This window comes from Danio rerio, chromosome 25 (genome assembly GCF_052040795.2).
Source record: "Danio rerio strain M-AB ecotype USA chromosome 25, GRCz13ab, whole genome shotgun sequence".
Lineage (NCBI taxonomy): Eukaryota > Metazoa > Chordata > Actinopteri > Cypriniformes > Danionidae > Danio > Danio rerio.
Window position 1 is genome coordinate 5,906,706 of NC_141045.1, and position 25,843 is coordinate 5,932,548.

General features: G+C 38.7%; 2 protein-coding genes across 11 annotated transcripts in view; both read left to right on the forward strand.

Moving 5' to 3' along the window:
• Nucleotides 1-25,843, forward strand: part of LOC100535104 (von Willebrand factor A domain-containing protein 5A) — a 62,471-nt gene that overhangs the window by 18,842 nt on the left and 17,786 nt on the right. The window lies entirely within an intron of this gene.
• Nucleotides 1,296-25,270, forward strand: LOC147830760 (von Willebrand factor A domain-containing protein 5A). 9 transcript variants are annotated; one of them, XR_015525949.1, is made up of 22 exons: nucleotides 1,324-1,888; nucleotides 2,315-2,517; nucleotides 2,598-2,820; nucleotides 2,961-3,127; nucleotides 3,205-3,319; nucleotides 3,394-3,569; nucleotides 3,658-3,746; nucleotides 3,919-4,063; nucleotides 4,140-4,219; nucleotides 6,762-6,876; nucleotides 6,960-7,118; nucleotides 7,199-7,302; nucleotides 7,380-7,618; nucleotides 8,142-8,183; nucleotides 8,391-8,420; nucleotides 8,563-8,595; nucleotides 10,823-10,849; nucleotides 15,256-15,358; nucleotides 15,677-15,739; nucleotides 24,257-24,384; nucleotides 24,465-24,588; nucleotides 24,693-25,270. XR_015525949.1 is itself a non-coding variant. In XM_087311437.1 (22 exons), the coding sequence occupies exons 1-22, from the start codon at nucleotides 1,849-1,851 to the stop codon at nucleotides 24,770-24,772; spliced, it is 2,424 nt and encodes an 807-aa protein (XP_087167563.1). In that variant the 5' UTR covers nucleotides 1,324-1,848; the 3' UTR covers nucleotides 24,773-25,270. The 9 variants fall into 9 exon arrangements, 4 of the variants coding, with proteins under 4 accessions (XP_087167566.1, XP_087167564.1, XP_087167563.1 ...); XM_087311437.1 differs by having other exon boundaries at nucleotides 15,256-15,297; XM_087311438.1 differs by lacking the exon at nucleotides 10,823-10,849 and having other exon boundaries at nucleotides 1,318-1,888; nucleotides 15,256-15,297.

Consider the following 25,843-nt stretch of genomic DNA (forward strand, 5'->3'; position numbering starts at 1 on the left):
TCTTTAAATTAGGCAAAATTTCAATTTTTTTGCTCTTTTTATTGGTGCACTTTCTATGTTCTTTCCTATTATGTGCCTATTGCTGCCTTTTGCAGCCTTGTGGCAATTGGAAACGTGCTATTTAAATAAATTGAATTGAAACTATGAATGACCTATGCTCTGTTTCTACAAACCTGTTTCTGAACACTGTTTCTGAAACCTTTTATTGAACGCTGTTTCTGAATACGGTCCAACTTGTGGATCTTTATCTATGCATGAGAAATATAAAAAGCTGGAATATACAAACCAGCTGCGCGTTTCTGACTTCTACAACTGAATGTCTTGGGCCCTTTATTCTCAACTGAGTATAAAGTAAAGGATTTTGTTTCTGTTATTTGTATCTTTGTTTATTCTACTTGTTTACTGGATTTTATTCTATTAATAAAAGTGGTTATTATATTTCTTCACTGGAGTGCACATTGAATTCATTTTCCAGAAACTCATCAACCTTGTGTGGTAAAGTATGAATCAAATTTATTTCTTGAGCAAAATCTTAAGATGATCCTTTAACTAAACTTTAGCTAAGAAATATAGCATAGGGAGGATCCTGGTGTATCTTTGTTTAATTAGGGTAATGAAATAAAGGTGATCCAGCACAGTGTCCACGCTGACCAATGATAAAAATGGGTTTATTTTTAGTTTATGCTTTGCTTTACCCCTTTGTATCCAGCAGATGTCCTTAGTGGGCTGTGAATTTTTATTCTTAAAGGTTTTAATCTAATCCTATGATTAAATACTGGATGTGTATGGATTATTTGACTATTATTCGAAGTGATTTGATTCAGATTTGATTCAGATTATCCACAGGTGGATATAATAATGTTTTCTAGTCATTTAAATGAAACTAATCACATACAAAACCATTTATATTCTGTGTTTTTGCTGTTTTGAAAATTAAGTTTGATTGGAATCTATCAGTGATTTTTCAGCAAGAAATTATGTTTTAAGAGGGACAAATATCTGAAGTGACTCTATTTACAGCAGTTTCAAGTATATGTTGTTACATTTATAATAGCAGTCGACAGTTTTTTCTGTATTACATTTAGAGGGAATGAGAGCTGCTGCTTCTGTATGTCCTCTATTGTCGAGTCAGGTCTTTATAATAAACGTATTCAGGTTGTAATAGTTAGTTTAGGTTAAAAACTCTCGATAGAATATTATAGGAGGTAGTGCTCACTTTATCAAACTGCTGTTAGATTTTAACTGGCTAATATTGAACAGTAAAGTCGGTTACATAAAAACATCCGAAAACAAACACTACACGAGAGCTCATTTTATCAGTTTAGATGTGATGTTAGTTGTGTTTTGACTTTCACTTTCGATCTGAACTAAATCCCAAACAATTTTGACGGAGAAAAACGAGCCAAGAAAACAATCACTTGTTTACTGTTACTTGTTGCAGATTATGAGGAAGGTTTAACTGAACCTCCACTTTATTTAAATAAAAATCAGCCGTACATTTATAAACTTGAATATTATTTTGGCATCACGAACGGTGTGAGGCACATCCGGGTACGCCGCATCTAGTTGACGTAATTAATATTCATGAGGCAAGTCTGCGCTTGAGTTTAAAAATCACGCAGGTATCGTCAGACAGGCACTTAATAACGGTCTTCTGAATGAGGTGTTTCGACGACTTGTGAAATCAACTCATCTCCTGCCTACATATTTCCATCTGAAACTCTCTGAAACACTGGTTTACTCATTAAATAAGTCGGTCTGTAAAGATTTGAGTCAGATTAAAAGCAATATTGTAAGGTCAGGAATTTTAAATAGGTCAAGCTCGTCAGTTCCTCAAACAGCGTGAGAATGGTGAACTGCGGTCTTCTGACAGGGTTGAATGAGCCAGGTAAGAATTCACATATACTTTCTTTCACTGTAATCGAGTTTTAAATAAATTAATCTCTTTTTTAATACGTGTTAACGTTAAGCTGTTTCCACAAGTATGTTTGCTGCGACGGCTTTATATTACACTGCAATAAACGTTAGAATTTATATTTATTTCTATGTTTACACTTGGTGGTTGATTAAGTTTTAGGATATTTAGATTATTAGTCTAAGATTATTTTGTCCAATAAAGAGTTGTATGGGCTCTGTTGGATTGGTGTTGTTCTGCGATATTTATTATTTTCATTTGCTGTTATAGTGATGTTATTCAGCTGTATTTGTGATGTTTTGCAGAATTTGTGATGTTGTTGTGCTGTATTTATGATGTTATTCAGCTTTATTTGTGATGTTTTGCAGTATTTGAGATGTTGTGCTGTATTTGTGTCAGTTCCTCTGAAGAGCATCTCAGTGGAGGTTCGGGTTCAGGATCATGTCGCCTCGGTCTCCTCCACTCTGCAGTATGTGAATGAGGAGCAGCGTCCCCTGGAGGCCTTGTTCGTCTTCCCTCTGCCTGCTGATGCTGCTGTCTGCCACTTCAGTGCCAAGATCGGAGAGCAGGAGATTGTGGCAGAGCTTCAAGACAAAGAGACAGTGAGTCCAGATATAAACCTGTAGGATGATGCTTTGCATATATTTTTATTTTGTGGCTCAAACCAAACTGTGTGTTGCAGGCGAAGGATCAGTATGATGATGCTGTGAGTTCAGGACAGCAGGCGTTTCTGTTGGAAGAGAGCGCAAAGAGTCCTGATGTGTTCAAACTGAGTGTCGGGTGTCTGTTGCCGGGTCAGAACGCTGCCGTCACCATCATCTATGTCACTGAGCTCGCTGTGCAGGCCGACCAATCACTGCGCTTCTGTCTGCCAGCTGTTCTCAACCCCAGATACACACCAGAAGGTACTACAGCAGCAGTGGACACACTCTTTATTAGCAGAGAGAAGAGTGTGTGACTGTGTGTGTGTGTGTGTGTGTGTGTGTGTTTGTGTGTATGTGTGTGTGTGTGTGTGTGTGTGTGTGTGTGTGTGTGTGTGTGTCAGGTTCAGATGCTGGTATAGTGTCAGAGATTTCATCAGTATGTGGAGCAGCTCCCTACTCTCTGACTCTCAGTGTCCACGTGAGCTCTCCAAAGCCCATCTCCAAACTAGAGTCCAACTGCACTCTGGATCCTCTCGTGTTCCTCCGCTCTGACCACACTCAGGCTACGGTACTGTGTGTCTTGATGTGTTTATGTGGATGTGTGAACAGTGCAGGTTTATCTGTGTGTCTTTATTATGTGTGTAGGTGAATCTGAGTCCTGGTCACATGTTTGATAGAGATGTTGAGCTGTTCCTGTACTATCAGGACACCCATCAGCCCTCTGCTGTAGTGGAGGCAGGAGTGGCCACTGCACCGTCAGGTAAGAGCTGCACAGAAATCTGGAATTATGGGGTTGTGTGGTAAAGTTTTTACTGATTTATTCTCTCGTTTCAGACTCTCTAATGAGAAACCCTGTGGTCATGATTAGCTTGTATCCAGAGTTCCCAGAGGAAGGGATGTCATCAATGGCAAATCAAGGCGAGTTTGTTTTTGTGATGGACAGATCAGGCAGTATGGACTGGACGATGCATCGTGGAAAAGAAGCACAGCACCGCATTGAAAGTGCAAAAGTAAGATTTAAAGATTAGTATTCACTTTCGTTTCTGTTGGCGTGCATTTAGATGAGACACTTGAATTTCTGTTCATGTCTCTCTGCAGGACACTCTGCTCTTACTCTTGAAGAGTCTGCCCATGGGATGCTACTTCAACATCTATGGATTTGGCTCTCGTTTTGAGTCTTTCTTCCCGTTAGTGTCTAGATCTTTAAAGTATCCATCCTGTTTTTGTTGTCAACACCCCCTGAATGCATTCTGCGTTTGGCTCTTCCTTCCTGTACCATAGCAATATCTTTTATAGATATTCAGATTTTCACTTTTGAAAAGTGTCAGCGATGACGAGGAGATCTTTCTGTCTTTGCAGTAAAAGTGTTGAGTACAATCAGGACAAAATGGATCAGGCTCTTAAAAAAGTAAAGGAAATGCGAGCAGACATGGGCGGCACAGAGATTTTACAGCCTCTAGCACACATCTACAGTCAGCCCTGCATCCCTGAACACCCCAGACAGGTTCAACACCTCAACTACTCATTAATATTGGTGTAAATGTATAAACATGACTTGTGAATCTGATGTTTGTCTTCAGCTGTTCATCTTCACTGATGGAGAAGTAGGAAACACTAAAGAGGTGCTGGATCTGGTGAAAAGTCACGCTCGCTCTCACAGGTAAAGTTATGCTGGGTTTGACCTTTCAGATCCTCATCACTTACAGTAACAGTGTTTTCCCTTCATGGGAACTCTGACGAGTGTCTAGATAAAGACACCATGGTAGATCGCAAGATGACCAATAACTCTGAAGAGTAAGAAAACAGGCCAATGAATGCCAAATGAATTGGCAGAGGTCAGCTTTGCAGGTGCCAATATTAATCATTAATAGAGTATATTAACTGTCGTGTGTGAAGCAAGTATTAGATTTTTGTTTCAGAGCCTCTCATTGAGACTGAAGAGACCTTCTGCCACACTGACTTTTTATCGAAAGCAGTTTCTTTTTCTCTTTTCTTTCCCGTCCCCTGGATGTCTTGCTGGTAGCTAAAAGAGCAGTTTTAACTAAAAAACGGAACCCCTAAGAGTGCAACACAGCCGAACAATGAGTCTTTTAAAGATGTCGTTCTGCCTGTGTGTTTCTGAATGTGGGTTTTTTTTCACCCTGTATGACAGGCAAGAGCACTGTATTACATGTCTGAGGGTCCAGCATGTCAAGCAGATGCTTGCAGACAGTTCTTGCCCTCAATGTCCAGGCTTGACTGTTGCACAGTTGAGGTCACGCCAAACTGCAGCATTAGGGTGCATCATCCCTGCTTCTCCCCGCCAGATGGTTAGCACATGGGCAGGCCTGAGGATCACAGTGGGGGCTCATTTATCGCCCTCATACCTGCGAACCCCTCACTCCTTGTCAGTGTGCTCTGTCCAAGCTTTAAGTGAGATTGCCGGTCTATTCTTCGAGATGGAGCCGCCAGGGGGTATAAGGCAATTCAATCTATGCCCAAAAGGTGCATCCACCTGGAGAGGTCTGCCCAAGCTCCCATCCAAAGCATGCAGGTTATCTGAGTTTCTCAAGGACAGAGCCTACACTGCTGCGGTCCAGACTGCTTCCGCTCTGCATACTATGGAAACCTATCAATGCTACCAAGCGGAAAAGCTGGCTGAGCTACAGGAGGGTGGTTCTTCTCTGGGCTTGATGCATGAGCTCTGCACTGTGACTTATTATGCTCTCATGACCACTTAGTGGTTCATGAACGCAACCTTTGGCTAAACCTGGCAGAGCTGAACCTCCCGCGAGACCGAGATGCCCCCGCCCCAGGGTGCCGGTAAATTATTCCTGGGACAGACCACCTGGAGAAGACGGGACCTGCTCTTTTCTCGTTGAAACACAGAGGACTCATTCCATTCATTCATTTTCTTGTAGGCTTAGTCCCTTTATTAATCCGGGGTCGCCACAGAATAAACCGCCAACTTCCAGCCGCAACCCATCTCTGGGAAACATCCACACACACACACACTCATAGACTCTAGGTAATTTTAGCCTACCCAATTCACCTGTACCGCATGTCTTTGGACTGTGGGGGAAACCGGAGCACCCGGAGGAAACCCACTCAAAGGCAGGAAGAACATACAAACTCCACACAGAAACGCCAACTGAGCCAAGGCTCGAACCAGCGACCTTCTTGCTTGCCTCGCCTGGAATCATTCAAATGTCAGTAAAATTGCCAATAACATCACTGCTGGACTCCGGGCTGACGGTACCCACATTTTAAAAGAAGGAGCAGTTTCCCATCTCTCCGGGTGAGAAAACCCGAGCCTTGCCAGTCTAAGATCCTCTGATGGTGCCATTAGTGGGCTCTGCCAGCCTGGTTAGTGCTGCCCAACCTGTCCAACAGGGACATGATGGTCCGGCACCTTGATCAGTTGGGGCTTCGGGTCAACTGGGAGAAGAGCAAACTCTATCTCGTGCAGAGAATTTCCTATCTCACAGCTGGACTCTATTGATAGAGCATGCCAGGCTGGTGCTGCCCTGTCTGATCATGCTTTACAAAAAGACAGTGGTCCCACTGAAAATTTAATTTCAGAGGCTCCTCGCAAGAAGTCTGTGTCCACCTGTTTGCTTCTCTTCAAAATTCCGATTGCCAGTTGTTTTACTCCCTGACTGAGGCCCCCCTCAGCATTTATGCTCTGGGACGGAAGACTTAGGTGACTTACCGGCATTGGGGGATAGCACCATCACTCAGGCTAGAGCACCCTTTACGTGGCTTGCATACCCCTTGAACTGGTGTCTATTCGCTGAGTGGTGCCTGGGAATTCGCTGAGAATGATGTTTGGTATTCCTGCTTGGTCTACCTAGATGCTGGGGTTCTGTGCCAGCTATGCATGGGCCCCGATGGCAATCCCATATCATTCCAAACATAAACCTTGTTCCTTGAATAGGGAATGGAGACATTTTTCTCCAGCTGTTAGCTGAGTGATCAGTTCTTCAGTAGGCAAACAATCTAATGCTTGCTTCACAAGCACCTGCTGATATACTCTGTTATTGATGAATTGCTGGCAGTTCAGGTTCTGCCAATTCATTTGGCATTCATTGGCCCGTTTTCTTCATCTTCAGAGTGATTGGTCGTCTAGGGATTTCTCTTAGTGTCTATATCTAAACTTGTCTCTCTTCCCTATTTGGGGAACAAGGGTTATGTTCGTAAGCGAGACGTTCTTATGTCTCCAGGTGTTTCTCATTCGGGATTGGTGAAGGTGCGAGCACCGCCCTCATCACAGGATTGGCCAGAGAAGGATCAGGTCATGCCCAGTTCATCACAGGCAGCGAGCGCATGCAGCCCAAAGTAAAGCTCTCCAATGGACTTCACAGACACAGATGATTCCTGGTCACATGACTCAATGTCTCTTTCTCGTCCAACTGTATCAGGTAATGGAGTCCCTCAGGTTTGCTCTTCAGCCCATAGTGTCGAATATCTCAGTGGATTGGACACTTCCAGAGCGTGTTACTGCTGAAACCATTTCTCCACCCATTGATGTGCTCTTCCAGGGTCAAAGGACTCTCATTTATGCCCAACTTAAAGGAAAGGTGAGATGATTTATCGTACTTTAGTGTCCCTCATTTGTTTAGATTGTAAAAACTATCTTTGATTGTAATTAACTCTGCAGAATTTAGGAGGCTCTGAGGGATCAGTGACAGTCAAATACAACCTGAACAGTCAACCAGTGACAAACCAGCTGCACTTCTGCATCAAACCAACTGAGGAAACAGGGTAAACACTTAGAATCACATTGAATTCAGTGACATCTGTTGTTTGCTTTTCTAAATCAGCAATTTCTGTTTTTGCAGGTTGGTCGTCCACCGGCTGGCAGCTCGAACCATGATCCGTTCACTAGAGCAAAAGGAGAGATCACCTGATTTTACAAGGAAAAAGATCAAGAGAACATTAGCAAAGCTCAGGAAAACCATAGTAAAGCTCAGTGTTCAGGCAGGTGTGAGCAGTGTTCATACAGCCTTCATTGGCATTAATAAAGACACCAAACAGACTGTGAAAGGACCCCTGCAGCGGAGAAGAGTGCCGACATACGGTTAGTGCTGTGCTTGAATTTGCTTAGTCCCTTTATTAATTTAAGGTCCTCACAGTGGAATGAACCTCTAACTTATCCAGCATGTTTTACACAGCCGATGCCCTTCAAGCTGCAACCCATCACTGGGAAACACCCCGATTACACTACCATTCACACACATACACTTATTTAGCTTGCCCAATTCACATAAAGCGCATGTCTTTGAACTTGTGGGGGAAGTACGCAGAGGAAACCCCACGCAGACACAGGGAGAACTCTGTAAGAGTGTGTGAAATATGTTTCTACTGTAATTGAATTGTTAGCTATAACATCTTTGAAAGTATTGAGAAATACGGCAAGTATTTAGAGCATTAATTCTTCAGGTCTTAAAAAGACTTCTAAAATGTGCAGCAACACTGATTGCGCCTCCAGTTCATCTCTTTAACAAATATTCTTCTTGTTTTTCTTTACTTGTGAATGTGTCTGCTTTGGGCTGTTTCTCTATATATGAATCTGTTTTGACTGTTGGCTTTTCTGCTTGCAGCAGGGAGAATGAGAGAACTCAGTGGGTATTCAATACCACGAGGTAAGTTCACCTTAGTGTGATAGTTTTATCAAATATGTGTGTTGTTTTCATGGCGTGAAAATATTTGTAAAATATGAATTGTCTTTCTACCAGTTTCTCTTTTTAACACTTTGTTTGTTTGTTTGTTTTTCTTTCTTGTAAATGTGCCATGTCTTGGCTGTTTCTCCATTTATGAAACGGTTTTCACTATTGGTTTTCTGCTTGCAGCACCGCTGAGAATGTCTGGTCCATTGAGGGGTAAGGTCCAGGTTTCCACCTCTGGTGTCCTGGGGAATATTTGTGAATTTATTAATTTATAAATTAATTTATTTAATATGTCTGCTTTGGGATGTTTCTCTATATATGAATCTGTTTTGACTGTTGACTTTTCTGCTTGCAGCACCGAGAATGAGAGGTTCTTTGCCATCGCCAGGTAAGTTCACCTTAGTGTGAAGGTTTAACCGAATTTGAGGATTGTTTTCATGGTGTGAAAATATGTGTGAAATATGAATTGTCTTCCTACCAGTTCCCCTTTTTAAAACTTTGATTGTTTGTTTTTCTTGTGAATGTGTCATGTCTTGGCTGTTTCTCCATTTATGAAACGGTTTTGACTGTTGGTTTTCAGAGATGTATAGTAACGAAGTAGAACTACTTCACTACTGTACTTAAGTACTAAAAGGCAGTATCTGTACTTTACTGGAGTATTATTTTTTTCTCCTACTTTCACTTTTACTTAAGTACATATTTTCCATGAGTTTGATACTTTTACTCCGATAGATTTTTTATGTGCTGCATCGTTACTCGTTACTAGTGGTGTCAAAATGATTGATATCAGTTCAGTAATAATAGGTCATAACCGGTTATTACGTGATGACGTCATTTATCTCCTATGCGCGATGTCGCAATACTATGGCGAAGGACGGAGGCGCGAGGGCGAGGCGGCACAGCATACCGGCCGCTAGTTTACTGTTAGGGAGAAATGTTGTAAAACTTCACCTCTGCCTATCACTCGCTCTCTCACTTTGGACATTTGACCCGCTGGCCAGTTTGTAAGGTAATTTTTCCTCTCTTCTTAGCTGTTAAAGCTGTGGATCCAGACATAAGCGTGCCTCATGTGCAAGCTTTCTCCACTGTGTCTATTACCTGTGATAATCGCGTATTCTTCCCGCCATGGGTGAACAGCGCTTATATTTCTAAAGCCCTTTCTGTTGAGGACAATAACCAATCATAGCCGTGTAAGACCCGCCTGTCAGCGCTCAAAAAGCAGGCGGGATAATATTGACATGAGTTTATTAGCTGTAAATGCTCGTGCTGTCTTCTGTGCATGAGTTTAGTTTGATACATCCAGAAAGAGTGAGCAGGTCAAATTAAGGGCACAGTTTGTATATCTGACTGCTTTATTAAAGGACAAAATTTTATTACAAAAAAACCCTTTAACTGTCACACCAAGACAAAAGCAATAGAAATTTTTTTGATTGCATTTCTTAACTCCTAATGTCGCTAGTTAACACAATCAGTGCATTTTTATTCAACACATCACATTATTTCTAAATTATCAGCCTCTACCAAATGGTTGAGATGTTGGTTTATGGTAAAAGTACCAGAATTAGTAAATATACTACAGAAAATATGAACTGTAAGACCAATTTCATTAAAAACATAATAAAAATAAATAAAAATTATTACTAAATCATAGCCATAAGCCATAAAATATTTCAGATTTTCATTTAACACAGTAATATACACATTTTCCTGTTTTTTACAATAAAATCAAAATCAAGTGATTTAGTGAAGCAGGATTTAGTTTGCTTGTTTAGTTTAGTTTCACGAGTGCTTCCAGAAGACAGAACTCTTGTTTATTGTGGTATTAACCAATCAAACTTCAAAACTCCCAAAGTGTGAGTGTGTCTTTGTGTGTGTGTGTGTGAGTGAGAGTGAATAATGTGTGAGTAAGAGAAAACAACAGTGTGATTGTACCTGTGTGTGCGTCTGTGTGTGTGTGTGTGTGTGTGTGTAAGAGAGAGTGTAAAAACAATTGCAACCTATGTAATGTCCCCACAATTCACAAAAATGTGTGTGTGAGAGAGAGAGAGATAGAGAGAGAACTGTGTGTGTGAGAGTGTATGAATGTGTGAGAGTGGGGAGAGAGTGTACATTTAGGTGTGTGCAGGGCAGTGTGTGTGTGTGTATGAGAGACTGAGAGAGAGAATGTATGTAAGTGAACATGCTGAATTATCTCATCAGTGAAGGCATTTTCTGGTAAAAGGGCCTGACGATGTGAGCTCTTGTACCATAGAAACTATTTACAGAGAAAAACAGTATCATAAGCCATGTTTCTTTTCGTTCTGCTTAATCAAGTATTCCAAAAAAGATATTTAAAATAAACAAAACAATTAGTGTATTTTGACTGCTTTCTTTAATAACAACATTACACAATACTTGTACTTTTACTTTTAGTACTTGAGTAGTAAATTTTTTAATAAACTACTTGCAATACTTAAGCACAAAAAATGTTGAATACTTTTGTACTTCCACTTAAGTATGGTGCTTAAAGAGCACTTCTACTTCTACTCAAGTCAATTTTTGATAAAGCACTTGTACTTTTACTTAAGTATGGGTCTCTAGTACTTTATACATCTCTGTTGGTTTTCTGCTTGCAGCACCGCTGTTGGGATGTCCATTGAGGGGTAAGGTCCAGGTTTCCACCTCTGGTTTCCTGGGGAATATTTGTGAATTTATTAATTGACTGCGAATGCGATTTCTTGGTTCAAAAAACAAACATTGTTCAGAAAGAGAGAGAAAACATTCTATGAAGAAGGTGTAAGGTCCAGCCAGTTAGTCCAATGACAGTTTCTACTGGTGGACGAAGGTTCACTGCATGTTTGGTCAACATTTTCACAATGTTGATTTACTTTAAACTTAACTCATATCTGACTCCAATTTTAGTATGAGGTGGTTTAGAATATTAATATATTTATTCGTTTAATCTGACTCCATTTATAAAGCATTGATAAAATTATTTTGTTTCCTTTAGATTATGATTAAATATTCTTTTGGATTTGTTATTATATATTATTCTCATTTATTCAGATTCCTAAAGCATCCCGAGTCTTGTACCGGCCGAGTATACAATCTCTTAACACAAGCTTGACAGTCTTGGGGCCCTATCATACACCCGGCGCAGTGTGGCGCAAGGCGTGGCGCAGTAGTCTATTGGTAGTTGCTTGGCGCAAGAGTCGTTTTGAGGCGTTGCGCTACGCTGTTTAAATAACAAATGCATTAGCGCTCATATGTGCGCCCATAGGCGTTCTGGTCTAAAAAGGAAGGTGTTCTGAGGTGGACCGCTGGCGCGTTGCTATTTTGAGAATTTATAATAGATTTTTCATTGGACCAAAACTAACCCGGTCTAAACTCCGGCGCAGAGTTGTGCCTCGCTTACGCACTGCTTAATACGCACAAGAGAGCAATAGGCAAATATCTTTGCATATGAAAACATGTAAATATTAATGATATATATAGGATATAATAAGACTAGATATAGAATATAAATATAAAGGATTAAAATATTACAAAACATATTATTTTCTAGCCTACATAAATATGAAAAATCACTGCTTTTATGTCTTCTTCATCTCGGGAGGATTTTTCAGTTCATTCATAACAATTTGCTTTTGTATAATGTTATTATTATTAGCAGTATTATTTATTATATCCATATTTATATTTGTTTTATTAAAAACAAGCTTAGATTTGCCCACCTGTCAGGTTTTAGACCATATGGGGCACAGCATGTGTTTTAGGATATAACTCAGGTTTTTGAGCACATTTTGTTATTATTATTCATTTATTTGTTTGCTGGAAATTAGAACTGAATTTAGAAATAGTTTTGTAACGAATATTTGCGCTTAACAAACAAAATTATTTATTTATAGACTAATTGATGTCTGTGTGTAAAGGTTTCCCTATCCAAGAGCGAAAGTGAAAGTGATCTATTATCTCTCATTCTCACGCAGTAGATGCTCTGTTTAACTGTTTTCTGTTAAAAAACTGTTAACTGTTAGCTTGTAAAATGCTCTTTTTTTTTTCCACTTAGACTTACTTTGCGTCCTGTAAATAGCGAATGCGCTCTTGGCGCGACACAGCTGGCTCTTAAAGGGAATGGGAGATGAGACTCTAATTGGTTTATTCTCAAAACACACCTATAACTCATTAAGAAAATAAACTCAACCCTTTTAGACCATGCGCCGCGGCGCAAGGCAGATTTCCCTTACCTTAAATTAGCAAAAACGCGTCCTGACACGCCCTGAAAGCGTTTGCGCTCTGCGCATGGACCGTCAAAATAGAGCCCTTGGTCATTAAACAGGCGATTACCCACTCTCCTAAAAAAGCAGAACCCTACTTACTCAATTTAGGATATTTTATTTGGGCCCCATAGATATGTTATCTACTAAATCAAGACAAACCATTTTAGTCATAACATAATCATTACTATAGAATTCACACTATACAAACTCACTTGAACTATTAGTAACTTTGAATAATCACCATATGATTTATACAGTATTATAAGTTTGTAGATGAAGGCCTAACTTCCCCACATTTAGATTGGTCTCAACAATATTTTGTTGTTCTATGGGTTGTAGAAAACCCATTATTGGCCTTTTACAGTCTAATTATACTGGAATTAATGCCAATGTGTTAATGATGCTCTAAAAACATCGTATAACACTGCTCCGTCTAACGTGTTTTATCTTGCATGTGTGTTTTTGTGTTTGAAGCAAGAGCTTTAAAGGCTTTTCTTGTCATTCTCAGCTCAGTGCAGTTCAGCTGTTGATTTGACCTCATTAAGATGTATAGTTTTCTCTTTTAGTAAGGATGTGGTGGGTAGTTCTCCTCAGTATGTGTGGTTTTTTGTTTCTGCAAGATTGTTTGTGGGTTTTGGTTGGACAAACATCACGCCATTTCCTTGTACTTGTTTTTATTGGTTTACAAGATTCACCAAAACACTAAACAAGTCTGTTTTACTCACTGAGTATTTCATACCAGCAGTTTAGAGCTGAAACGGGAAACAAGAACTATAAAACAACAAGTTGTTTAGATGACATCATGCATGTGTGTAGTAGGCTATGTGTTACTGTAGGTATGTAGACGTACACAGTATGTGTCGATTATATCGACAAGCATGAACTGATGTACACAATGGTGCATTTCTAATATCTTCAGCAAAGTGTGTATTTAATTTACCAATATTACAAACAACAGCAGAGATTTGTCTTATACACACAGCAAACTCTAAATGCACATAGGTGCCAACACAGACAAGGTGTGACAGAGCCAAATACTGCCCTGGCATACATAATACAGCATTTTTGGCTTTTTTTTGCAGGTATGTGTATCACACATGAATCATTTTGAAATTGTAAAGGAAAAACCGTCCTTTTTTTATTTTTATTTTTGGCCTTTTTGCCTTTATTAGATGAAACAGTATTATATAGGACTGGAAGCGAAGTGGGAGAGAGAGAGAGGGGGGGAAGAAATGTCCTTGAGCCAGGATTCCAACTCGGGACGCCCTGATATGCTACTGCACCATATGTCAGCGCTAACCACTAGGCCAGGGGTTTTCAAAGTGTGAGGCGGGCCTCCCCTGGGGGCGCCAGAGCCTGTCAGGGGTGGCGCGGGAAAAAAATTTATAACATAAAAATATAATTATTAAGCTTAAAATATTATATGTATTTTTTATTAAATTTACAATACAGGTATATGCCTGCTAATACATTGGATCGGTTTCTTAGACCCCCTGATTCAAAGCCTTCAAGTTCAGGGCTTAAACCCAAAAAACGACGATATGATGATCAGTATTTGAGTTTAGGATTTACGTGGACAGGACCAGCTGATGAACCACAACTTTTATGTGGTTTGTCAAGATATTTTGGCTAATGACAGCATGAGACCCGCTAAACTTTGACTGTTTTGACTGGGATGGACAGTTCTTGGATCTGTTCTATTCATATTGAACCATCGTCCTAGTTTTAAAAACAATATATTAAAATACTTGTTATTACTCTGTAAATATTTGCACTTTCATGCAAATGATGATAAAAGTGAGTTAACAGTCTGACATCTGTCTGTGTCATTATATATACTGTATATATATATATATAGCATGTTTGGACACCCCCACAAGGTCAATCAACCACACAGTTACAGAAACTGACAGCTTCGCTGCTGGAAATGCTTCAGCACACAGGTGTTGAGTTGACCTCATCAGTTAATGTGAAATGTACATTTAGCTGTTTTACAGAGGATGTGGTATATTGCTATTTTCCATGTGTGTGCACTGAAAAAAAATATTCAAAAATGATTCCTTGGATTTTCTCAATTTTTTTATGTTAAGTGGCTTTAAACAATTTAATTGTGTTGAATTTAAACAAACAAATTAGGTTGAACATTATTCAGTTTAATTTGTTTGCTTAAATTCAACACAAATAAATTGTTTGCAACAGTTCTGCATGCAACACTTTTGTCTGGTAAAACAAGCATCACAAAGTTCAAGTCTCATCTAATTTAATAAAGTTTATTTCATATCATTACTGAGTAATCTGAGCCAAAAAATGCCACTGTTCTTGTTTGTGTGTTGTTCTGTATTTTGTGTGATTTGAGTATTTTACCATCAGGTAATTGCATCTCAGTGCAATATTATTTTTGACTCAGATCAAGTATAAAAAAAAAAAAAAAAAAAAATATATATATATATATATATATATATATATATATATATATATATATATATATATATATATATATATATATATATATATATATATATATAATTTTTTATTTTTTTATTCACACAGGAATGCTCTTGTGTTTAAAAAAAAGTAAATTTAGATTGCTAACACCACAACCAAAACGCAAATCTGTATGGCTGAATCTAATGCACAATACAGACTCTAACTGATGTAGTTTGATAATGAATAAATGATCTTCTTTAACTGATACATACAATACAGCTTTTCTTGCTTGTTATCTATTTTGGATGTGTTCTTGATTATTTCCTCACACCTGAAAATGTTGTTATTTTTCTTCCTTGAAGTGAATCCTTCTCCTCCAGTCATGTATGATATACAATCACCAGGTATTGACAATTTCAATGAAAAAGAAATATTGATGCATTCAAAACCTCTCAATGAAAGACTGTAAATGATATAAATGCACTGGAAAGGTCCTTTCACATGACCTGAGTCTGTGTGTCAATATTGAGACTTCATGTATTCAGATTCACATAGGAATTCACATCTCTCTCTTTTAGGTTCAATAAGGTAGAAGTACACTACTACAGTATATGATCAGATACATATTTAGGCATTTCCTATCTGAAAAGTTTTTTTTTTTACATGAGGAAATATGCTGAAATGCAGTCTAGTTAATTCAAAGTAGTGTTTGTTGGGTCTTTTTCCTGTTTTTGCTTGTTTTCCAAATCTAAATCTGCCCTAATCTGGTTTCTCTTGCTGTAGATTGGTCGAATGAGGAGGAATTTGATTGTTCTGATGATGAAGTGGACAATCAGGGATCAGAAGGTCAGTCGACTACACGGTTATAGAAACTATGACAGCTTCACTGTTGGGACTTTAAATGCTTCAGCACACAGGTGTTGAGTTGACTTCATCAGCAGGGGTGATAGCGTTCCGGCACCACGCCGGATTTCCGGCGTACTGTGGCTGCGGGTAGGGTTGTGACAGTAAGGAAATTTCCCCACCGGTTAATCGACATGTGACAACACCGGTAATACCGGAATCACCGTGGAGTGGGCATTTTTTCATTTCCTCTTTTTTTCTGCTTTTAAATAGCTTATAAATGCGTGCGTATAATACTTTCACTTTCAGTTTTGCGGGAGTTGCCAATTCGGTGTCAATTGTTTGAATGGACGGAAAGGAAACTACAAAAAAAAATCCCTGTTATTAAACAAAACATAACTTTTATTTACATAACGAATAAAACACAACACTGCTACAGGCTGAAAAAACTGTGTAAGTTGGAACCATACAAATAACAACCATAAACGCCTATGTTATATATTAACAGCTTAGTCCTTATGAACAATCCGTTTATAAAATACATTATTAACGAATTTAGGCTATTGAAGAATAAACCGAATATGAAATATGATCCTTGCATAATGATCACAACTAAACAAGCGAGCACTCATTTTATATTTAAACTATATGAAAAAAATTAAGAATTGGAACATTATGTAAAAAATCAAAGGGCAGGCATAATAAAAGCGCCTCGTCAGAGCTAAACATCACCGCACATGTGTCACTTTACAGCTTCTGGAAAGATCAGACAACTTATACAGATCACACAATCTCAATAAACAACATGTAAATGTATAAATATTTCGATAAGTATTGTTTTGGAATATTTATAACTAAATGATCTTGCTTTTTGGTTTTATCGATACAGCTTTGATCTCTCTTACAAGCGGCAGTTACAGGCGCAGCATAAGGGCGTCTCACACTGTCAGTGGCGGAATACACACAGCACTGCCAAGACGTTTTATTTTAATTTTATTTGTTGCAGATTTGCACGTTGTTCCTTTAAAAAAAACTTTTATTTTTTAATTCTCTCAAGTTAATGTTGTCTATCGAGTAACTATCGAGTCCCTCGGATTGGAGTTCAGTGCGCATTAAGACTATTGACCAACCGCCCTGTAAGTTTAAACACTACAGGTCCACAGCTCTGGTGTGGTATGAATTACACGTTTTAAATGACAGCGAGACATGCTACGTTTAGTTTTTATTGTAAAATATACATTATAACCTAGTACACGGTAAAATAATGTTTAGAATGGCTTGTCTATTGACGGCGTATAGCCGTTAATTAAATATGCTGAGCATATTTTCATTAAAATTAAAACACATTAATACAAATTAGCCACCCTTTGATTTTTTTTCGTTTACGTATATTTTTATCAAACGAAAAATGCAATGAATTGTTAATTTTAGTTTTCATTTTATTCGAAATAATAGTCCTATAATTTATAGGCTACACAGCTCATATCTTTGGCTCCAATTGCGTTTTTACAGATATCCTACCAATAGACTTTTTTTTTGGCTCAAAGACATTTATGCCTATTAATTTGGTGCATTTTGACAGATTTCGTAAAGGCTTCAGCTATTCTACCTGTCAGCTGCACCTGCCTAAGTTTTGCAACTTGACTTGTGTTGTGGCTCGATGTCTGAATGAGAGAGAGAGAGAGAGAGAGAGAGAGAGAGAGAGAGAGAGAGAGAGAGAGAGAGAGAGAGAGAAAGAAATCAGTCCTCAGATTCGATGTGTGGCCGCACGTCTCAGTTACTTTATTGCAATTTTTAATATTGGCTCATCTAAATAAACTTTTCATATATTAAAAGCCGAAATATTGCCAGACAGAAGAAGCAACTTTCGGTTTTTGCAGAGAGCGGCCTCAGTTATAAAAGATGCGCGCATACACAGGATTCTTTTTGGCCTATATGGATTTTTTTGACATTAAACACATAATCAAGTGGAAATAAGAACAGCTGAACTTCGGAAAAAGTCCTCACGTTGCCACGATGTTTCTCTGCAGTTGGATTGTCAATGGCGCAGCATTGCTAAATCACTCGTTTTAATAAAAAAAAAAAAAAGATATTTATTATTAAACATTGTGAGATGATGGTCGCGTGAATTTTTTTTAAATGAGAGTATGCGTTGCGTATGTATGGATCTATCCGCGACCCACCCATAGTTAAACATGAAGGTGCGTGTATAAATTAGTTATGTTTCCATGAAAAAAAAATCAGGTCCACGGATATTAATCTGTCATTTCTCTAGATTCACAGAATTCACTCACTGCTGAAAGCGCCGGATTGGTTTTTATTAAGTGCCTTTTTGTGTGCTCGTGAATCATCTTTTGAGTGTAGACGCCATGTAAATAAAAGATTAATTGTGTAATTTAGAGAGCTTTATAAATTATAACGGATCTTTGTGAGATCTCTATGAACTAAGATTAGTGACGCTTTTTAGTGATAATAAGAGGAGCGTGCTTTGCACTTTCCAGGCTAATCCATTCAGAATTTGTATGAAACTTTCGTTTTCGGCACATATACGCTGATATGTTTTGGCAATGACATCTGCATATTTACGCTGGGTTTATTCTCGAAATAACGGTGAAGCAATAGACGGGACAAAAATATATTTCCCCCTTCTCCTTAAACAACTTAGTGTTTCAGCTATGAAATAGTTCAGTTTTGTATGTAGCCTAATGGCAAAGTGTTTATATTTAGTTTCGTTTTTTATTCAGCTTATTTAGAAAAACGTTTGGAGCATTTTTTATTCGTTAAAATTTTTTTTTTAACGAACAGCGCCCAGCGGAAGACCATCATTGTCTGTTTGATCAGTTTGCCTTCTCAGATCATCACGACTTGTCTAAAATAAAAGATATAAAACAGTTCAAGTATAAAACAATGGTAGCTTAAACGTTAAAGAATGTGTGCTATTAGGCGCATAGTTTGCTTATAAAAAGCTTGCAGGACATCGAGGCGCCAGAGCAATCACTTGCATTTTTTCAGTGGGAGCAATTTAAAGTTATCCGTCATTTTTGCTCACAAAGTACGAGTAATACATCAAAAAACGTTACAGCGTTTTTATAAAATAAAGAAAACCTAAATTATGCGCTTTCTGTCGTCTGTTTTTTGAACAGGAGCGCTTAACAAAATGAAGCAAAATGTATATGCCTCACAGACATAATAAATATATTTATAGAAAGCTTTAAATTATTACTTAACGAAATAAAACAAATCGAAAACAAGAAAACTCCTTCATGTAATCCGTAAAGATGAATTTCTAAAGGCGAGTCCAAGAGGAGATTGCCAGTCAGGATCTTTGCGACACTGACTCAGAATAAGTTTATTAATAAATAATTAAGATATGTCCTTACTCTTTCCTCGACACATTCATTGTTATTTGTTTTTGCCGGTGCTTGGGGCGAGTTTTAGCTTATTGTGTGCGCTTGAACGCGGATTCACAGTAGCAGTTTTAACATGGAGTGACACGACTTCTGACGTACAGATGACACTGGCACATTCCGGTGGCACGTCCGGTTTTCCACTGTCATGTGTCACTCGCTAGTGGCATGTGTAGTGACCTGTGTCACTCAGAGTGTCGCGCTGCATGTCACTGCAGTGACATCGACACCCGGCGAAGCTAATGACATTAATTAACACGAGCAAAACCATATTTAATCATTACGCGACTTTTAACCTAATTTATCGCGTCGCAAGTTAGTTTATTTGCTGAACTACTCCACGATGTTTTAATTTAAACGCATTTATTTTATGTATTCGTAGTCATACTTCCGTACGTAATATAGTCATTTGACAGTACATGTCAGTCAAATTTATTGTGGCATGCTTATGTATGGGAGGGGTTACACTTATCTGTTGTACTGTATATTATTGCATCCTTGCAGTTCCTTTGTTCCCTACAATATGGACTTCTCTATGTTTTTAATTCATTCATTTATTTTATTATTTAACTTATTTTCATTTTAAGGTATTTTAAATAATATCCTTTAAAAAGTTATAATAAAATGCATGTTGAAAACTCATAACATATATGCATGTAAGATAACAGGTGTCATTTGCCTAATGATTTTTAAATATTAAAGCAAAGAGACTTATCAGATTAATGTGCTTATAACGTGCTTATACTGACACCTACTGGCACATGTCACAAGATCACTGACACTGGCATGTGTCACTGACATTACAGGCATGTGTCACTGACATTACTGGCATGTGTCTAAAAAGAGCCACTTGACAATAATGATGATCATGGTTACACATAGGCTGTTAATATATTTGGGCCCAGGGGCCCAAAAGTTATGTGTTAAAAGTGCGTTGCATACATAGTACCCCCACCCCTACTCACCTCAGGGGCAAGGAAAAAAAGTTCAGGCTCGGGAATTTTTTCCACTATCAGCCCTGCATCAGTCAGGGTGTCAGTATTAAGACTTCATGTATTCAGAATCACATAGGATCTCTCTCTTTTGAGTACAATATGGTAGAAGTACACTACTACAGTACTGTATGTGATTATATACATATTCAGTCATTTATTAAAAAAATATTTTTTCTACATGATGAAATATGCTGAAATGCAGTCTAGTTAATTCAAAGTAGTGTTTGTTGGGTCTTTTATCTGTTTTTTCTTATTTTCCAAATCTGAATCTGTCCTGATCTGGTTTCTCTTGCTGTAGATTGTTCGAGCTAGATAGATTGTTATGCTTGTCCTGATGTTGAAGTGTATGATTATGTTGCTTGTGTTGCTGAAGAGTCTGTCTGTAATCGCCTCTCACCGAGGAAATGTAAATTCTTTAAATGGACAAAGTCGTCCTTTTAAAAGACTTTCATCGCTATTCTTGCATGCTAATCAGGAACTTTCACCACTCAACTATACTACTTGAAGGGTCAACTTTACAAAGTGGGGTTTAATACCTCAGTTTACTCAACTTGTTCTTAGCTGAAGCTGTTCCAGTGCAATACATAAAACACGACCACTAGGTGTCACTGTAGAGATGGGTTTTGAAATGATTCGAAGCTTCGACTGTTTCAGTGTTTCATGAAGCTTCGCTTTGCCCACCACTAGAAGAGAGCACAATAGAGTGGAGGAACTATGACGTCACTTTGTAGGCTAATCGGCTGCTAGCATAAAACTGGTTCTCTCGTCCCATAGGCTTTTCGAAGATTGCAAATAATAAGCTCTGTGTTCAAACACTGTTCATTACACTTACACGTTTTGTCCAGCCGGATAATCCTCACACGAAAATACAACTTTGAGCACTTTTGGATCTTAAATACAAACGCAAGAGTTTAAAAGCTAACATTAGGCTATAAACGGACTACAGTGTCCTCGGGGCGCTCGTCTGTGACATCAGCCCCACCCAGCTACAGACAACTTTTCACGCTTATTTTTAGAAATAATGTCCATGACAAAGAGTTAATCTCTCTGTTTATTTTATTATAATCCACGCTATATACTATAAACAAATAAATACGCAAAAACACATAGACATATGTGCCTTTTGGACCGTTTTTACGTGGGAAATACATTTGTTTTGCTTTGCGGTTGTTATAAAAGTTTAAAAAATGCGTGTATAAATCTGCCTACAATAGTATTATCATCAGACATATTTTAATAAGTGTATCGCTCGCAAGCACACAGCCTGCTTACCTTAACAGACGACAGAAATGAGGCGTGAGGAACAAGTCTATCAAATGCATGCTAGTTCTATCATGGACACAGAGCAACATTCAATATTCCTTTTTTGTCACGACGTACAGCGAAAAGTAGCTCATACAGTCACATCTGCTATACGTTTTATGGAGGAGTGTAAATTAAATATTGCAGTAATAACAGAGTTATGTGTTCAGATGAAGAAAAAAGACAAAAAATCACTTGATCACAGAAAAATGACAGTTAACATGCATGTATTTTTACACATTTATTCACATGTTTGCATTACTGAAAGTAGGAAAGAGACATGCTGCACTGATAAGCATCTTCATAATATCGTTTAATTAAAATAAACGATCAACAATTGAATCTGTCTCGACAGACTTTACAAATGACAAACTATACAACAAACTATAAAATACTATTCATGAAAATACCTAAATAACAGACAAATCCGTATCCCCAACACAAGCGAGCTGCTCTCCACACCAGATCAGCTCGATGACGTTTAATGTCTCAGACACCGCCTGTAGTCCCATTTAGCAACTTGATAGCAACCGTCTTTTTAAAGAAGCATGGCCGAATAAAAATTCAAGAGTGTGCTGTAACTGATGTGTTTTATGTCGTAGAACAAAACGTAAAGTTTCTTGAATTTGTGTTTGCCATGGACCTTATTTAAGCGATTTTACTGAAACCCCATACAAAAAACCCATTGACTTTGGGACGAGGGAACCGGAAGTGCTAAAATGCTAACTCGCTTCTGGGTTTTTGCGTACAAATTGACGTCATAGTTTCTCCACTCTATTCACCTTATTCTCCGCCGACGAGCGGGCGCTCATAGATAAATACATTAGATGTTGCCTGGCCTATTGTTGTCTATTGGACGGAATGTGTCAATAGCGCCGCCATCTTGGTACAGGGTAGTGCTCCTTTGAAATTAATGCGGGACCAAGGTACAGTGGAGGACTGTGGCCATCCAAAGCCAGAGATATACACATATATCTATGATCGGGAGTTTTCCTGGATGTTAGTTTGTAATTTTTTTTCTAATTACGAAAATTATCATTTTACATCACTTTTCTACATTGCTGAATCAGTGATCGCACTGGCATTCCTGACAAAAAGCTTGTGTTTGTGTGTACAGAAATGTACTATCCACCCTTCCTGTTAAATTTGATCTAATCATGTCCTGAAACACACCTCCTCTCCTGCTTTCACTTCTCATACTGACGGAGGGAGCGATTCGTTTGTGAATGAATCCCCTGAACGACTCTTTCGCTAGCCGACAATAATACAAGTTTCTGGCTCCGCAGCATCTCGTTGTCATATTTCTTTTGCATTGTTTGCTGATTTTATTCAACAAAACTAGCATAAGCTGAGTGTTTAGTGCGAGTTGGAGCTGCTTTGCCTTATGGTGAATGCAGTAAGTGACTGTTATCATCAATAACACTACCTGTTTAGCACAACAGTTCAGAATATACAAAAACAGAAAAAAAACTTGATATTAGCTATGAAATGTTCTGCCTTTGTGCTTTGTTTTCTTTGTTTGCTCGTTACTACACCCGTAGACAGGGCTAAAGTCCCGCATCTTCACGTAATAACACTGTCTTGACTAGTGCGGTTGAATGACATTTGTCCTGGGAGCACTGTACCAATGTGGCGGCACTATTGGCGCATGCTCAGGGTCCCTATGCGATATCTAGTGTATATATCTATGGCGGGCGCTGCCATTTGAATCTTTTTGGCCCGAGACTTCCGGTCTCATTCACCTCCATTAATTTTTTGACGTTAAAAACTGCTCATTACGCTGCTTGGTGTTGCAATTTGATATTTTCTTATTATATTATTCTACTTGTCTTGGTCTGTATAGTCATGCAAACATTTATTTGTAGAACAAGCAGTTTGACCATTTTCTGCCGTTTATTATTCCTAGTCATTTCTCCCATAGGCGACTGAATCGGAAGTTCTAAGACAATCGCGATAACAGGCGCACTTCCGCATTTTAGAATAAGGTCAATAGAAAGAGAGGGAAGTATAAGAGGACCAGGTGGAGACACGTATACTAACAAGGACTAGATGAGGACTAAACAAGGGGGTGTGGTAAAGGAAGAAGTAATGGAGGAACACATAGCAGACACAAACAAACACTAAGCCCATGTCCACACATGTACAGGTATTTTTATAAACAGAGTTTTCCCCACTTTCATTTTTTAAAAATAACAATGAAAACATCAAAACGCACTGTGATGTATGTTAAGGGAATGCCAAACCAACAGGCAGCGATAATCACAGATGGGAAGTTTAGTATTTTTATGAGTGAATTGCATACAAGTCAATGCAAATATGAGAATAGAGATGGATTACTGTCCCGCGATGCAAGTGACTGAATATGAAACGCGTTTGCTGCAAACATGCAGAATTGACGTTTGGTGTGAACTTAACAGTGTTGGCCAATAAGAAATGAGAAAACAGTGCACACGCTGACGTCATGAGGCAAAAACTCTGCTTGTAGTGTCCACACAGCCATACTGTGCTCAGAGTTTCTGAAAATCTTCCCCCTGGCCGGAGTTTCCAGAAAGTTTCAGTAACTCGATTCTCTGTTTTCGTGTGGAGAAACAGCAAAACCATGTAGACCAATTTTGGTTTTGAAAAAACCCGTGTTCATTTAGGAAATATAAAAACAAAGACAACACAGACATGGTGGACAAGGCAGGGGACAGAACTTAATTCTCAGTCACTGCATTTATGAACATCAGCGGGGCAAAAGTTAACATGAAAACTCACAGGAAGTGAATTCTAGTTTTCTTGTCTTCATGTAAGTTTGTGTTTGTGTGGATGTTCAGCTGCTCAGGACCTGTTACTCCCGCTGGTTTCCCTCCAGAAGGCCTCGGGCTGCTGGGAACTGGACGCCGCATTGGCTGCTGTTTTGGGGAAGACAGAGGATGAGCTGACCAATCAGAAACCAGCACAGGTGAGACATGTGACAAAACAACAGCAACCCCAGTGCTGATGGTGTTCAGGGTCCAGCTTCAGATGATGGTTTGTGCACAGGTGGATGGGTCAGTGTGGGCCACTCTCCTGGCTCTGATCTGGTTGTACAGCTGGAGAAAAGAGCAGCAGGTGGAGTGGCAGTTTGTGGCCAGGAAGGCAGCGGCGTGGATCACCTCTCAGAAAGGTCAGATCTCCATTCTAGAGCACATTCATTCAGAGATGATGGAGAGAATCATGTTAAAATCGTGTGTGTGTGTGTGTGTGTGTGTGTGTGTGTGTGTGTTTCAGTGGGCGATCTGTCTCAGTGTGTGTGTGTGGGTAATGTCCTGCTCGGATGTCAGGTCACCAAAGACTCTCTGGGGATCTGAAGATATCAGAAGACCAAAGAACAGACGCCATTACATTTATAGTTAATCTCTTACTTGCTTCAGAAACATTTAATCTTTGATTTTATTTGCTCAAATCAACACCAAATACGAAATGAACCTGACCTCCACCATCATTAAATGAAACCTCTCCAACCTGTTTCTACACAACAGCTATGTATCTTCATTTCTCGGTTCATCTATTGAATATTAAGAGACAATGTATTATAATTAATGACTTATTTTACAAAAAGACAATCATTTTGAGGAATAAAAAAGAGCTTCGGCCTCAGATAAGCTTATGAAACTGATGCTAAAATAACAAACCTAATAACAGACCCGTTCACACCAAGCATGATAATGACCGTTAAGCCCTCTTTTATACGATTATTTAAAGATAATCACTATCTAACAATTGCTTATACCATGGAAAATGATGATTAATACACAACTCCAGGCCAACAAATTGAAATACAAGAATAAAAGTAGCTCAGTTATCCAGATTCAGCATCTTTGTGTTTCCTCATGTTGTTTTTATTCCACTAAACTGACGACTACAGGAAAAGCCGAGACCAGCACATTTGGCGTCGTCCTTTATTTTTGTCTGTCATGAAAACAGAGTAAAGGCCTGTTCATACCAAACATGATAACTATATATATGAGTATAATGGTGAATATATTTGAGTTGTGAAGTCTGATTGGTCTGATGACATTAATTATATGAGACACAAAAAATCACTGATGTATTCTGATATTCGTAAAAGCACAACTTTTAATAATGAGAAAGGAAAGGGGCCGAACTAACAAATCAGCTGGAGGAACTTTGGATGACCTCACTGCTCAGCTTACTCACATGACTCTCAGTGCATTAATGTGTAGGCACGCTGTGCATGCTGATGGTAAAACTGCAGGGTTCCCACAGGTGCTGGAATTCCTGGAAAATGCTTGATTTTTAATATAGTGTTTTCAAGGTTAGAAAAGTGCTTGGATTTTGGACAAAGTGCTTGAACCTGCTTGAATTTGAAATTGCAGGGCTAAAAATTGTGACCGTTTTGGTTGCATATGCTCATAAAA

Excerpts from the sequence above, each read along its gene's own strand:
- LOC147830760 (XM_087311437.1), top strand. The coding sequence starts at position 1,849 with ATGGTGAACTGCGGTCTTCTGACAGGGTTGAATGAGCCAG. Across the intron at positions 7,119-7,198 it reads ATGCCCAACTTAAAGGAAAG|AATTTAGGAGGCTCTGAGGG; the intron begins GTGAGATGATTT and ends TTAACTCTGCAG. Across the intron at positions 24,385-24,464 it reads CCAATCAGAAACCAGCACAG|GTGGATGGGTCAGTGTGGGC; the intron begins GTGAGACATGTG and ends GTTTGTGCACAG.